Here is a 16,317-nt window from a genome sequence, read left to right on the forward strand (position 1 = left end):
CAATAAACTCGTACTTGGCTCTGCCCACATCCTTGCTTGTTCTGCCTACAATGGTCGATCTTGAGTTACTTATACAACTCTTTGGTTCACGCTCGCTCCTCTGGGCGTCATAAACATAATGGGAAACGTAGATGTCTGTGCATTATTATAAACGATTACGCATATCGCTTAATTTACGTTGCCTAACTAGCTACAGCATTCCTCTTATTTAAAACATACAGAATATGTGCACATGAAAGTAGAGGAACACGTTTTGATGCTTGCTTCCTGTCTGCGTTCGCTACTTTGCTAGCTAACGTTAGCTACTTTGGTTTATACAGCAAGAAGCTAGATATCGATCTGGTATGGAATCCATTGAATGCACGCGTGGCTGTCCAAAGACCCCAAAAATCAATGAGGACTTGGTCAAAGATGATTTTACACCCTCGAAGCTCGGAACGAAAGAATAGTGAGTGTTCCAAATGACACATCACTGTTCTCCTTGCCCAGCATAATTGCTAATGTTACATTTTGTATTTTTTGTATTTATTAGTGATTCCCATACGGTCCAAAAATCATTAAGGCACAACGCCACACGAGCTGTTTTACGCCACTATTTATAGAAACGTTGTATCTTTCTGTTCCTTGCGATGTTACATTATTTTCATTTATTTTTTTTAGCTGGGATGATGCGTACCAGAGGGAATTGCAGACGTTTAAAGACATTGGGGACGTTGGTGAGATATGGTAAAGATAATTCTGGTTGTAGTGTACATGGATCTGTGCAGCCCTATATCAACTTTGAATTGCAATGGATTGGGGAGGTGGAATTAATGTCTATGGGTGGAATGTTAATTTGCCTGTAACACTTTGCCCCAGTGAACCACCTACTACAATATACAGCAACCAAGGACACGTTGTTCTGCACTTTGCCCCATATCTATTTCCCCAAGGTTTGGAGAAGAGAGTATGGACCGTGTGCTGCGGTGGATGGAGAAAGAGGAAATCCCAGAAGACACTGCTATACTTGATATTGGCACAGGGAATGGTGTCCTCTTAGTAGAACTGGTAGGCTTTGAAAAAAAATTAAAGGTGTGGAATTACTATGCTGTAAAAATGCCTATTAGGCCTACACCTGTAGCATATACTGAATGTACAAAACATTAAGAGCACCTGCTCTTTCCATGACAGACTGACCAGGTGAATCCAGGTGACATCTATGATCCCTTATTGATGTCACTTGTTAAATTCACTTCAATCAGTGTAGATGTAGGGGAGGAGATAGGTTAAAGAAACACCTTTAAGCCTTGAGACAATTGAGACGTGGATTGTGTATGTGTGCCATTCAGAGGGTGAGTGTCAAGAACTGCAACTCTGCTGGGTTTTTCACGCTCAACAGTTGCCCCGTCTATCAAGAATGGTCCACCACCCAAAAGACCTCCAGCCAACTTGACACAACTGTGGGAAGCATTGGAGACAGCATGGGCCAGCATCCCTGTGGAATGCATTCGACACCTTGTAGAGTCCATGCCCTGACAAATTGAGGCTGTTCTGAGGTTAAAAGGGGGTGCAACTCAATATTAGGAATGTTTTGTACACTCAGTGTAGGACAACATTAGATTAAATACTTTCTTCACCTATGTCAATCATTTTTGCCTTTGTATGACTATTCATGTTCTTTATGCATTCTGATTGTTTTTCTTCTCTAGGCCAAAAGTGGATACACAAATCTCACAGGAATAGATTATTCTGCTGCCTCTGTTAAACTTGCAAGAAGTGTACTGCAGACAGAAGACTTTTCTAATGTGGAAGTCAAGGTAAGCCCTAACTGCTGTGCGTGTGTGTGTAGAAATTATAATCGCTACAGTAACGGCATAGTATCTGCTGTTGCACAGTACATTAGCAGCTTTGTAATTGCAGTGCACAGTAATGGAGTTGAGCGGTTTTTGTTAATACACAAGTGATAAGGGAGAGTACCTATTTCTCTTTTGCAATAACAACAAATAGCCAGTGTTTTGGTCATGTGTATAGCAGCAATTGTTATGTGCATGGGACACATGGGTACAGCAGATGGTATACTGAACAGTTGGTGGCACTATTTGATTGTATTGTGAGATCTATGCACAGACACCAACACGCACCTCCATACAGTATGTCTAAACCTCATACCTATTCATTATACAGTCATATTTTAATAAATGAATAACATTATATTGGTCGCTAATGCTTTGGAAGAAAAATAGGTGTGATGCACTGCATACAGTTGAAGTCAGAAGTTTACATACACTTAGGTTGGTGTCTTTAAAACTTGTTTTTCAACCACTCCACACATTTCTTGTTAACGAACTATAGTTTTGGCAAGTCGGTTAGGATATCTACTTTGTGCATGACACAAGTAATTTTTCCAACAGTTGTTTACAGACAGATTATTTCACTTATCATTCACTGTATCACAATTCCAGTGGGTCAGAAGTTTACATACACTAAGTTGACTGTGCCTTTAAACAGCTTGGAAAATTCCATAAAATGACATGGCTTTAGAAGCTTCTGATAGGCTAATTGACATCATTTGAGTCAATTGGAGGTGTACCAGTGGATGTATTTCAAGGCTTCCCTTCAAACTCAGTGCCTCTTTGCTTGATATCATGGGAAAATCAAAAGAAATCAGCCAAGACCACAGAAAGAACATTGTAGACCTCCACAAGTCTGGTTCATCCGTGGGAGCAATTTCCAAATCCCTGAAGGTACCACGTTCATCTGTACAAACAATAGTACACAAGTATAAACACCATGGGACCACGCAGCCGTCATACCGCTCAGGAAGGAGACGCGTTTTGTCTCCTAGAGATGAACGTACTTTGGTGCGAAAAGTGCAAATCAATCCCAGAACAACAGCAAAGGACCTTGTGAAGATGCTGGAGGAAACAGGTACAAAATGATCTATATGCACAGTAAAACAAGTCCTACATCGACATAAACTGAAAAGCCGCTCAGCAAGGAAGAAGCCACTGCTCCAAAAATGCCATTAAAAAAAGCCAGACTACGGTTTGCAACTGCACATGGGGACAAAGATCGTACTTTGCTTTGATGAAACAAAAATGGAACTGTTTGGCCATAATGACCATCGTTATGTTTGGAGGAAAAAGGGGGATGCTTGCAAGCCGAAGAACACCATCCCAACCGTGAAGCACGGGGGTGGCAGCATCATGTTGTGGGGGTGCTTTGCTGCAGGAGGGACTGGTGCACTTCACAAAATAGATGGCATCATTAGGGAGGAAAATGATGTGGATATATTGAAGCAACATCTCAAGACCTCAGTCAGGAAGTTATAGCTTGTTCGCAAATGGGTCTTCCAAATGAACAATGACCCCAAGCATACTTCCAAAGTTGTGTCAAAATGGCTTAAGGACAACAAAGTCAAGGTATTGGAGTGGCCATCACAAAGCCCTGACCTCAACCCTATAGAAAATTTGTGGGCAGGACTGAAAAAGCGTGTGCGAGCAAGGAGGCCTACAAACCTGACTCAGTTACACCAGATCTGTCAGGAGGAATGGGCCAAAATTCACCCAACTTATTGTGGGAAGCTTGTGGAAGGCTACCGAAAATGTTTGACCCAAGTTAAACAATTTAAAAGCAATGCTACCAAATAATAATTGAGTGTATGTAAACTTCTGACCCACTGGGAATGTAAGAAATAAAAGCTGAAATAAATCATTCTCTGTACTATTATTCTGACATTTCACATTCTTAAAATCAAGTGGTGATCCTAAATAACTATTTACTAGGATTAATGTAGATTAAATGTATTTGGCTAAGGTTTATGTAAACTTCTGACTTCAACTGTATATGTGACATACATGTCTGTCAGAATGACCATTTCATGAATAAAAAACCTTTTGTTGAATTTTTTAATGATTTAAGCATACTGTAATGGTATAATGCCACGTACAGGACTGGAATATAAAAATGTAAATTTCCAACATTTATCAACATCCCCTTACTCCATCCCAGTAATATTATGTTTAGGACTGAGGGTCTCTTGGATGGACCCCAGGCCACGGACAAACCCAGCCATTGATGCTTAGCTCTGCATGAAATATTCAACTGCCAGTTACACAAACTAGCTTTCAGCGCACCGTATCCCCTAGCCTAGGGCTGCTGCCATAAGGGGAAACTCTCCTGTGTTTACCTTGCATGGTGGAGGGGTAGCAGGGGGGTGTTAAAAGTAATGGGACTCCGCCTGGCTTTGGATTCAGCCACCTTGTGCCTGGGAGAACTGATGGGATTTAACACATCTGCAGGAACACATGTGCAAGAAAAACAGATTTTAAATGCTGCTCAGCCATACGATACCGTACCTAGGGATGAGTGAGGTTTCCTCCCCCATACACACACATGCATAGTATAATATCTTACTGTACACCTTCCTGTGGAGCAATGTTCCCATTTTTGCCACTGAGCTAATTTCTGGTCTGCTGAAAGCAAACTTGAACGTTGTGAATATTCTGTGCAACTTCCAGCGCTTGTTTACTGTGAACACTGAGGCTGTACCCGCTTTAAATTAGTTTTAAGTGGCTAAGTAGGCTACTGTGGCTATTTGATCATAATGTTGGCCTACCAGAGTGGCCTAACATCAAAAACATTGGAGAAAATACATCCCATACAATTTAACATGGAAATAGCTGTTTTATCATTTCTTTTTATTTAGCTAGGCAAGTCAGTTAAGAACAAATTCTTATTTTTAATGACAGTGGGTTAACTGCCTTTTTCAGGGGCAGAACGACAGTTTTTATTTTTATTTTTACCTTGTCAGCTCGGGGATTCGATCTTGCATCCTTTCAGTTACTAGTCCAACGCTCTAACCACTAGCCTACCTGCCGCCCCATTCAGCCTACAGTAGCAGCCAATGTGTGGTGTTCGATGTAGGCCTACATTCCATGAGACTTAAACACATGCAGGGCAAGGAGGTGATTGAAAATGTTGTTTGATGCAAGAAACCACTTTACAAAATATAATGCATTATTATTCCCATAACATTATTATGTAGAATCAGACAAATTATGCTACCATCTGGCTGTTGACTACTTAGTGTATTGCTGTAAACAGTCCAGTTCAAAGTAAATGGCACAGATCCATATATCGCAATGGCTTATTTGCATATAAGCCTACTGCAGCTCTGATTGGTTATGCCGCACGGGTCTGTGTAGTGTGTCAATGCAATTGAATCCTACTCCGACGCGTTCTGCCTACAACAAAATCTATTGCGTAGTTAGTTTTGCATACTAATAAGTCTTGCATAGTTAGTTTTGTTTTGGGGTGTTTGTATTGAAAGTGGCTGACATTGCGTTGGGTCGATCACAATTGCCACAGTAAAGGGATTGAGCTTGACTCAACTTTCTATCTCATGCTTCTCTCTGTGGGCTAGAGGGATCATTGCTCTGGAGCTGTGTACTGTATACTGTACTTGGCCAGGGTGCTTGCTGTTGAAGTCAATATTGACCTGAGTCTGGCAGCATTCCTGCATGGGTAGCGGTGGGTGTGTATGTTAGCATCATGGTCCATCATGGTCCCCCAGAGCAGTAGAAGACAAAGTGTGTGTGAGTGACTAGCCTGTAGCGTACCATCTAGTTAGTGTCTGCCTGGGGCAATCCCACCTCTGTCACCATTTGGATGTGTGTTTTTCCACTGTTTTAAGCCTTGCCCTCCCACCCCTGGCCTAAATCACATCACTGAGGTTTATGGCTGCATCCGTCCAAAACGAACGGAGTCATTCCAATGGACATACAGATTTCTCTCAACACTGAATCACTGCTAACCTCCTCATAAAATGCCAATGATGTGACCCTTAGGTGGTGGTGAGTGTGTGGCTGATTGGCTCGGTCTAGTGTTCCATGGCCTATAAGGATAAGAGGTCTTTCATTGGTGGTAGGTCCTCAGCAGTGGTCAGGTTTGACCACAGGGGCGAAAGTGCTCTACTTTTTCACAGATATTAGCCTCTGTCACATGGTTGCTCATGTTCAACAGATATTGAAGCCAAAGATTGATGCTGAAAGTCCTTTATATGCAGTGCCTTCAAAGTATTCATACCCCTGGACCTTTTCCACATTTTGTTGTTACAGCCTGAATTTAAAATGGATTAAATTGAGATTTAGTGTCACTGGCCTACACACAATACCCCATAATATGAAAGTGGAATGATGTTTAGTCATTTTTACAAATTAATTAAAAATGAAATGCTGAAATATCTTGTCAATAAGTATTCAACCACTTTGTTATGGCAAGCCTAAATAAGTTCAGGAGTAAAATTTGCTTAACAAGTGAAATAAGTTACATGGACTCGCACTGTGTGCAATAATAGTTTTAACATGATTTATTAATGACTACCTCATCTCTGTACCCCACACATAAAATTATCTGTAAGGTCCCTCAGTCGAGCAGTGGATTTCAAACACAGATTCAACCTTGAAGACCAGGGAGGTTTTCCAATGCCTTGCAAAGAAGGGCACCTATTGGTAGATAAGAAAGCAGACATTGAATATCCCTTTGAGCATGGTGAAGTTATTAATTATAGTTTGGTGTTTCAATACACCCAGTCACTACAAAGATACAGGTGTCCTTCATAACTCATTTGCCAGAGAGGAAGGAAACCGCCAATGGTGACTTTAAAAGAGTTAGATTTTAATGGTTGTGATAGAACTGAGGACGGATAAACGACGTTGTAGTTACTCCACAATACTAACCTAAATGACAGAGCAAAAAGAAGGAAGCCTGTACATAATAAGGCACTAAAGTAAAACTGCAAAAAATGTGGCAAATAAATTAACTTTGTCTTGGAAGCAGACCCTTATGTTTGGGGCAAATCCAACACATCACTGAGTACCACTCTTCATATTTTCAATAATGTTGGGGGCTGCATCATATTATGTGTATGTTTGTCATCGGCAAGAACTAGGGAATAGAGCACAGGCAAAATCCTAGAGGAAACCTGGTTTAGTCTCCTTTCCAACAGACACTGGGAGACAAATTCACCATTCAGCAGGACAATAACTTAAAACACAAGGCCAAATATACACTGGAATTGCTTACCAAGAGGACATTGAATGTTCCTGAGTAGCCTAGTTAAAGTTTTGACTTAAATTAGCTTGAAAATCTATGGCAAGGCTTGAAAATGGCTGTCTAGCAATGATCAACAACCAACTTGACAGAGCTTGAATTTTTAAAAGAATGTGCAAATATTGTACAATCCAGGTGTGAAAGCTCTTAGATACAGCTGTGAGTCTTTCTGGGTAAGTAATGGCTGCCCAATGTGATTCTAACATGTATTGACTTAGGGTTGTCAATACTTATGTAAATAAGAGATTTCTGTATTAAATGTTCTATAAATTGGCAAATGTATGAAATGTTTTCACTTTGTCATTATGGGGTATTGTGTGTTGGTGGGTGATGGGGAAAAAAATCTATCATCCATTTTGAAATCAGGCTGGAACACAACAAAATGTTGAAGTCACGGGGTATGAATACTTTCTAAAGGCACTATCAGTTTAATGCCAAAGAGTTTGAGAAATGATAGACTTGGTGTATAGGCTCTCTCATACAGCCATAATGTAGCTCAACACATCTGGAGTACCAGGCTATTGTATATAAATGTAAATATGATTCAAGCATATACTGATATCAACTCACTCACTGTGCCTTTTGCATCATACTAGGAGGTGGACTTCTTGAGATGCTCTGGAGAGTTGAGCGGCTTTGACGTATGCATCGACAAGGGCACATTTGACGCCATAAGCCTGAACCCAGAGAACACTGAGGACGGCAAAGCATGTTACATCCAATCCCTGAGAGGGGCATTGAAGGAGGAGGGGCTATTCATCATCACTTCCTGCAACTGGACGAAGGAACAGCTACTACAGATGTTCAGCCAAGGTGAGTGAACCATCCGAGATACTCCTGGAATGTTATGAGTGCACCATTGGATTACACTTTTCAGGACGCCTCCATCCCACAGTCAACATAATGATAACCTAAATATCTGTTTGTTTCCTGAATGCAAAGTCAGTTCTCATCAGTAACCTTGATTGTTTATGGCATCTTTTATGCTGTTATGATGATCATTTTGAATGCTCAATAGCAAGTTAAGTATTATCAGCAGGGAGTAGGGCAGTTTTGAGCTTGTAAAATCTTTGTTTGGGTGGTTCATTTCGGTGTCTGGCCTATTATTAAAGTGTTGATATAATGCCACAACCAAGACAGCTCTCTGGCCAAACGTCAGGTTATAACAAAAGCAGCCTTGTTTAGCCAGTATTTAAGCAATCTTCCATTTGCTGTCATCCTTCAGCATGAGTAAGAGCTGGGGAGATGCTTTTGGGACCAAGGCCATGTGAACATCATCTGTCAAAATGACAGCTTCTCTCTACTGGCTTTGAAGATGCACCACAGATGGTGAATGATAGTTGCTTAAAAACCCACACAAAACCATAGTCTAGTGCAAGGGTTTTGAGGGAGTTTCACAGCTTGAAAAGCAATGCTAACACAGCAATGTATTAACTCTATGCTTGCTGCTCATAAACGTATTGTCTTTGACTTGCAGGGTTTGATTTTGTGAAAGAGCTACCAACGCCCCGCTTCCAGTTTGGTGGCAAGACTGGCAACAGTGTGACCGCAATAATCTTCAAACGACGACACTGACTTTTGCCCTCAAGCAAAACAGCATTCTGAAATGTTGTTTTTAATGGACTTTTTCCACAATCATTTATTCTTCAATTAAAAAGTTCCTTTTTGTGAAATGTTTTTGAGAAAGGATCATACCAACAATCAGTATTCCCCCAAATAAATGTTATGTCTTGCACATTGACATTTTTCCACTTTCCTTCCCTTTTCTCCACATTGTATCAGACCCTAGCCTGTTGGGGCTACAGGTTAGCAATGAACCCCGAGCCGGGATTGCTAACAAGGCTGGAAATTCAAAACATCAAAAATCTAATAATTTCAATTTCTCAAACAATCAACTATTTTACACAATTTAAATGATAAACATCTCCTTAATCTAACCACATTGTTCGATTTTCAAAGAGGCTTTACGGCAAAAGCATAAAGTTAGATTATGTTAGGACAGTACATAGCCACAAAAGTACAAACATCCATTTTCAATTCAAGGTCAGGCGTCACCAAAAGCAGAAACCAGCTTGAATTATGCACTAACTTTTGTCAATCTCCATCAGATGACACTCCTAGGACATTATGTTATACAATACATGCATTTTTTGTTCCATCAAGTTCATATTTATATCCAAAAACAGCATTTTACAGTAGCGTGAAATTCAGATCTTTTTCTTCTCTGAAATGCTTCCGGTGAACATAACAAAATTACTATTCGAAAACATTGGTAAATTATAATATTGTCATTCAAAGAATAATATATTATCATCTCGTAATTGCTACCGAATGGCCAGATCTCAAAATAACTTTACAATAAACGGGGTGCTATGCTAAGAACAACAGGCTATGCTATACAGTTAGCATCATCTAAAATCGATAATAACATTGTAAATATCCCCTTACCTTTGATTATCTCCATCAGAAGACAGGCATCCCAGGTCCGGAAGGCATCCCAGGTCCGGAACAAATGTGGTTTCTTTTGACAAAGTTCATAATTTATGTCCAAATAACACCAAGTACTTAGCGTTCATTATGCTCCCACAAAACGTGGTGGGGGACTGGTAAAATCACCCCGAAAAGCTAAAAAAAACCTAGTAAATAATCTATTTATGTTAGTTCAAACATGTCAAATGTTGTTTAGCATTAATCTTTTGGTCCATTTTTAACGTTAAACATCAGTAATATTTTCACACAACCTATCCTATGTCGAGATAAACAATGAAGACAAAACTCACGTTTCTCAGATTTATGCGCAGGCGCAAAAAAATGAAGTGATGACATGTCAACTTCCTTGGATTCTAATTTGCTCTCTGTTTATCATAGACGCTTCAAACAACTTTATAAAGATCGTTGACATCTAGTGGAAGCCGTAGGTGTTGCGAAATGAATCCTTTCTCACTATGGTATCTATAAAACAATGACACTAAATAGTACAGTCACAAAATTCACATTTTATTAAATCTATTTTTCACAGGTTTTTGCCTGCAATATGAGTTTTGTTATACTTACAGACACCATTCAAACTGTTTTAGAAAATTCAGAGTGTTTTCTATCCGAATGTGTTAATAATATGCATATCCTAGCTTCTGAGTTGGTGTAGGAGGCAGTTAAAAATGGGCACATATCTTTTTCAAAATGTCTCAATACTGACCCCGAGCCCCAACAGGCTAGACATCTGACATCTACATTCTGCAATGAGAATCCAACCTGCAATGTAACATTCCTTCACCTTTTATTATGTAACCGTTCACTCTTTCTGGCATTACCATATCACTATACCCTGATGTTCTTTCACAAAGCTTAGGAGGTAAACTCAGCAAAAAAATAAATGTCCTCTCACTGTTCTTTTCAGCAAACTTAACATGTGTGAACATAGCAAGACTCAACAACTGAGACATAAACTGAACAAGTTCCACAGACATGTGACTAACAGAAATTGAATAATGTGTCCCTGAACAAAGGGGGGGGTCAAAATCAAGTTACAGTCAGTACCTGGTGGCCAACTGCATTAAGTACTGCAGTACATCTCTTCCTCATGGCCTGCACCAGATTTGCCAGTTCTTGCTGTGAGATGTTACCCCACTCTTCCACCAAGGCACCTGCAAGTTCCCGGACATTTCTGGGGGGAATGGCCCTAGCCCTCATCCTCTGATCCAACAGGTCCCAGATGTGCTCAATGGGATTGAGATCCGGGCTCTTCGCTGGCAATGGCAGAACAGACATTCCTGTCTTGCAGGAAATCACGCACAAAACGAGCAGTAGGGCTGGTGGCATTGTCATGCTGGAGGGTCATGTCAGGATGAGCCTGCAGGAAGGGTACCACATGAGGGAGGAGGAGGTCTTCCCTGTAATACACAGCGTTGAGATTGCCTGCAATGACAACAAGCTCAGTCCGATGATGCTGTGACACACTGCCCCAGACCATGACGGACCCTCCAAATCGATCCCGCTCCAGAGTACAGGCCTCGGTGTAACGCTCCTTCCTTCGACGATAAACGCAAATCCGACCATCACCCCTAGTTAGACAAAACCCCGACTCATCAGTGAAGAGCACTTTTTGCCAGTCCTGTCTGGTCTAGCGACGGTGGGTTTGTGCCCATAGGCGACGTTGTTGCCGCTGATGTCTGGTGAGGACCTGCTTTACAACAGGCCTACAAGCCCTTAGTCCAGCCTCTCTCAGCCTATTGCAGACAGTCTGAGCACTGATGGAGAGATTGTGCGTTCCTGGTGTAACTCGGGCAGTTGTTGCCATCCTGTACCTGTCCCGCAGGTGGGGTGTACAGATGTACCGATCCTGTGCAGGTGTTGTTACACATGGTCTGCCACTGTGAGGACGATCAGCTGTCCGTCCTGTCTCCCTGTTGCGCTGTCTTAGGCGTCTCAAAGTACGGACATTGCAATTTATTGCCCTGGCCACATCAGCAGTCCTCATGCCTCCTTGCAGCATGCCTAAGGCACGTTCTTGCAGATGAGCAGGGACCCTGGGCATCTTTCTTTTGGTGTTTTTCAGAGTCAGTAGAAAGGCATCTTTAGTGTCCTAAGTTTTCTTAACTGGGACCTTAATTGCCTACCGTCTGTAAGCTGTTAGTGTCTTAACGGCCGTTCCACTGGTGCATGTTAATTAATTGTTTATGGTTCATTGAACAAGCATGAGAAACAGTGTTTAAACCCTTTACACTGAAGATCTGTGAAGTTATTTGGATTTTTACAAATTATCTTTGAAATACAGGGTCCTGAAAAGGGGACGTTTCTTTTTTTTCCTGAGTTTACAACTGTCACAAGGAAATGTGGGGGTTAATGCCACTAAATATGATAGACACAGCAGAGGGGGGAATTTCTCAGCATTAGAAATGCATCAAGCCTTGTCCTCTAATCAGCAGAACCTTGTTACTTATCACATCAAATTTGACACACTGACCCAAGCTGTCTGGTCACATTCCTACACAAAATAATTACTATAAACAATTTCACATTAATTCAAGAGCCTCTGTTATTATGTGATGTTAAAACATGCAGAATCTTAACCAGTTTTATAAAAAGTCCAATATTCAGATAATGTCATGTTGGGGAAATCTCCCCCTGGTTAAAAAATATAACTAGCCTGTAATCGAACCCACAAATGCTGATGCTCCAGATACTCAACTAGTCTAAAGAAGGCCAGTTTTATTGCTCCTTTAAATCAGCACAACAGTTTTCAGCTGTGCTAATATAATTGCAAAAGGTTTTTTTTAATGATCAATTAGCCTTTTATAATGATAAAGGATTAGCTAACACAACGTGCCATTGGAACACGAGTGATAGGCCCATTATCAGCAACTATGTAGATTTTCCATTCAAAATCTGCAGTTTCCAGCTACAATAGTCATTTACAACATTAACAATGTCTACACTGTTTTTCTAATTAATGTTATGTTAATGGACAAAAAAATAGCTTTCTTTCAAAAACAAGGACATTTCTAAGTGACCCCAAACTTTAACGGTATTGTATGTCAACATTTTTCATTCACAAAAGTCCTCAGTTTTGCAATCCACCTTAATAACCAGCTCGTAATGAATACACAGACATGGTTCAAAGAAAGCGACGTGATTTCCTGCCGTAACTCTCTCATTAATAACTGTCAAACTCAACCTCTAATTGGAATCTGGGCACGTGGCCCAATAGAAGCAGTCGATGTGAGGCATGCTGTTGAATAAACGCGTTACAAGAATTACTGCCTGGAAATTTACAAGTACTGAATACCCTGCCTGGATGCTCATCATCATATAATATCAAATCAAAGTTTATTGGTCTTGTACACCGTTTAGCAGATGTAGTAGGTGCAGCGAAATGCTTATATATGTATATATGCTTATATTGTATTCCTTTACACAACTTTTCCCCATGAAACAAGATGCTTAATGACTCTTCACTCTGATCAATATCGTCACATTGACATTTATACTGTCTCAGAAGAGACAGCGTCTAAGCAGTCTTCAAATGGCTCTTTGACTGGCACAGAAACAATGTATTTGTTCTGCACCACAGATGATTTATTACAAATAAAAAAACATACCTTATTTACATAAGTATTCAGACCCTTTGCTATGAGATTTGAAAATTGAGATCAGATGCATCACATACCAAAAAATGTTTGCAGCATTGAAGGTCCCCAAGAACACATTGGCCTCCATCATTCTTAAATGGACGAAGTTTGGAACCAGCAAGACTCTTCCTAGAGCTGGCAGCCCAGACAAACTGAGCAATCGGGGAGAAGGGCCTTGGTCAGGGAGGTGACTGCCTGGTATGGCAACTGCTCGGCCTCCGACCGCAAGCCACTGCAGAGAGTAGTGCGTACGTCCCAGTGCATCACCGGGGCCAAGCTTCCTGCCATCCAGGACCTCTATACCAGGCGTGTCAGACAAAGACCCTAAAAATTGTCAAAGACTCCAGCCACCCTAGTCAAGACTGTTCTCTCTGCTACTGCACAGCAAGCACTACCAGATCCAAGAGGCTTCTTAACAGCTTCTACCCTCACGCCATAAGACACCTGAACAGCTAATCAAATGGCTACCCAGACTATTGGCATTGCCCCCCCGCCCACGCTACTGCTACTCTCTGTTATTATCTATGCATCGTCACTTTAATAATTCTGCTTACATGTACGTAATTACCTCCACCGGTGCCCCTGCACATTGACACATTGACTCTGTACCGGTACCACCTGTATATATTGTTATTCACTGCTGCTCTTTAATTATTTGTTATTCTTATCTCTTACTTTTTGGGGTTTTTCTTTAAACTCCATTGTTGGTTAAGGGCTTGTAAGTAAACATTTCACTGTAAGGTCTACACCTGTTGTGTTCGGCGCATGTGACAAATAACATTTAATTTGATTTGACCAAGAACCCGATCACTCTGACAGAGCTCCAGAGTTTCTCTATGGAGATGGGAAAACCTTCCAGAATGACAACCATCTCTGCATCACTCCACTAATCAGGACTTTTATGGTAGAGTGGCCAGACGGAAGCCACTCCTCAGTAAACGGCACATGACAGCCCACCAAAAGACTCTCAGACCATGAGAAACAAGATTCTCTGGTCTGATGAAACCAAGATTGAACTCTATGGCCTGAAGGCCAAGCGTCATGTCTGGAGGAAACCTGGCACCATCCCTATGGTGAAGCATGGTGGTGGCAGCATCATGCTGTGGGGATGTTTTTCAGCGGCAGGGATTGGGAGACTAGTCAGGATCGAGGCAAAGCTGAACGGAGCAAAGTACAGAGAGATCTTTGATGAAAACCTGCTCCAGAGTGCTCATGTCCTCAGACTTGGGTGAAGGTTTACCTTCCAACAGGACAACGACCCTAAGCACATAGCCAAGACAACGCAGGAGTGGCTTCAGGACAAGTTTCTGAATGTCCTTGAGTGGCCCAGCCAGAGCCTGTACTTGAACCCCATGGAACATCTCTGGAGAGACCTGAAAATAGCTGTGCAGCAACGCTCCCCATCCAACCTGACAGAGCTTGAGATGATCTGCAGAGAATTATGGGACAAACTTCCCCAAATACAGATGTGCCAAACTTGTAGTGTCATATCCATTAAGAATTTATGCTGAAATCGCTGCCAAAGGTGCTTCAACAAAGTACTGAGTAAAGAGTCTGAATACTTATGTATATGTAATATTTAATTATTATATATTTTTTTAATAAATTAGCAAACTGTTTTTGCTTTGTCATTATGGGGTATTGTGTGTAGATTTCTGAGGGGGGGACGGGACAATTTAATTAATTTTAGAACAAGGCTGTAACGTAACAAAATGTGGAAAAAGTCAAGGGGTCGAAATACTTTCCGAAGCCACTGTACATAAAGTCCACTCCCTTGCACAGGTGCTGTTGTTAAGAGACGCAGTCACAAATATGGAGACTGGGAGGTAGTACAATCCTGTTAATGGAAGTCAAGTCATGAGAGTATTTCAGTCAACTTTTCCACACAGCATTCCTTACTGTCAGGGTATGCTGCTAATGCAGTTGCAGAACACCATTCAAATAATCCTCCAGTTGCATCTGTGGAAAGCACCTTAGTTCCTTCTGGAAGAATAGAAGTGATAGATCATTTCCATGCAAATGTTTATGCATCTGCTATGTGATTGTGATCCTGTCACCCTGTGCTGAGGGTTTGATAGTGGTTAGTTTGTTAGTTTACGAGGCTGTGAACAGGAACACATCTGGAGCGCTGGTGCTGTTAATTAAACTAAAGCATGCACAATGTACACCATGTTTTAAGGCAGCAGTCATTAAACTGGCTCCAGGAATTTGAGGCCTAAATTATACATTTTGTTGAACAGAGGAGTTTCATTCATCTGCTTGGAGCATGTCATCCTCTTTCAACAGCCACCTGGCATGCCAAGCTATTTCTAGGGCAGGCGTAAGCAGTCCTACCAAAAAGGACTGGTGTGGGTGCAGGCAAAAGTCTGAACCCCACCCACACAAGCCCTTACAGGACAAGATTGGCCTGTTTTAGGATGTCCATTGCCATAGACACATGATCTGTGTCTCGTGAGTCACAGAAGACATACACATTAAGAATATGGGTAACATGAAATGTAAAGTAGGTTCATAATTTTGCCATCGTCAGCGGGCAACATGTGTGCAGGCACTGGTGTGAAGCCACACTTTTATTCCACTCAATGTTAATCAAGAGTTGCAGAGTTGATGCCACTGCCTTCTTGCCGCACTAAGACCATGAATGCTGTACTTTTATTTAATTCTCAAGTGTGATACAGTAAATATTTATGTTTTTCATTCCATCTCCTTGGAAACGTTTGAGTCCTCTTAATACGATTTCCGGGTGCTGATTGAATTACTCCTGCATGTAGCTGTGCAGTTTTCCATGCTGGGGAAGCAATGTGGAAGTGGGAGAAATTCCTCCTTGCCACATTTCAAAACATCTGCCGGGTCCCAATGAGACTGTACAGGCAGCTCAGTCAACTTCACAGTTACAGAGTATATGGATGTAGCTATATATCTCTACGTACAACTATTAAACATTAATTTAGGTTACTAGGCCTGGCCTAGTATTTTGCTACGGCTACATAGTTTATATAACTTTAGACCTACTACATGTTTCTACATGACACTTTCTTTATCTAGTATATTTTTAAGTAGAACTATGAGTGTATACAAATATTACTGTGACAAGGAA

General features: G+C 41.2%; 1 protein-coding gene across 1 annotated transcript; it reads left to right on the forward strand.

The window, feature by feature from the left end:
• Positions 1 to 45: 45 nt before the first annotated feature.
• On the forward strand, positions 46 to 8,824 carry eef1akmt2 (EEF1A lysine methyltransferase 2). The gene is given in 6 exon segments (NM_001141114.1): positions 46 to 448; positions 661 to 726; positions 933 to 1,047; positions 1,689 to 1,796; positions 7,689 to 7,905; positions 8,570 to 8,824. Coding segments are annotated over 6 exon segments (708 nt in total). The 5' UTR covers positions 46 to 344; the 3' UTR covers positions 8,668 to 8,824.
• The last annotated feature ends 7,493 nt before the right edge of the window (positions 8,825 to 16,317 follow it).

This window comes from Salmo salar, chromosome 01 (genome assembly GCF_965601325.2).
Source record: "Salmo salar chromosome 01, fSalSal1, whole genome shotgun sequence".
Lineage (NCBI taxonomy): Eukaryota > Metazoa > Chordata > Actinopteri > Salmoniformes > Salmonidae > Salmo > Salmo salar.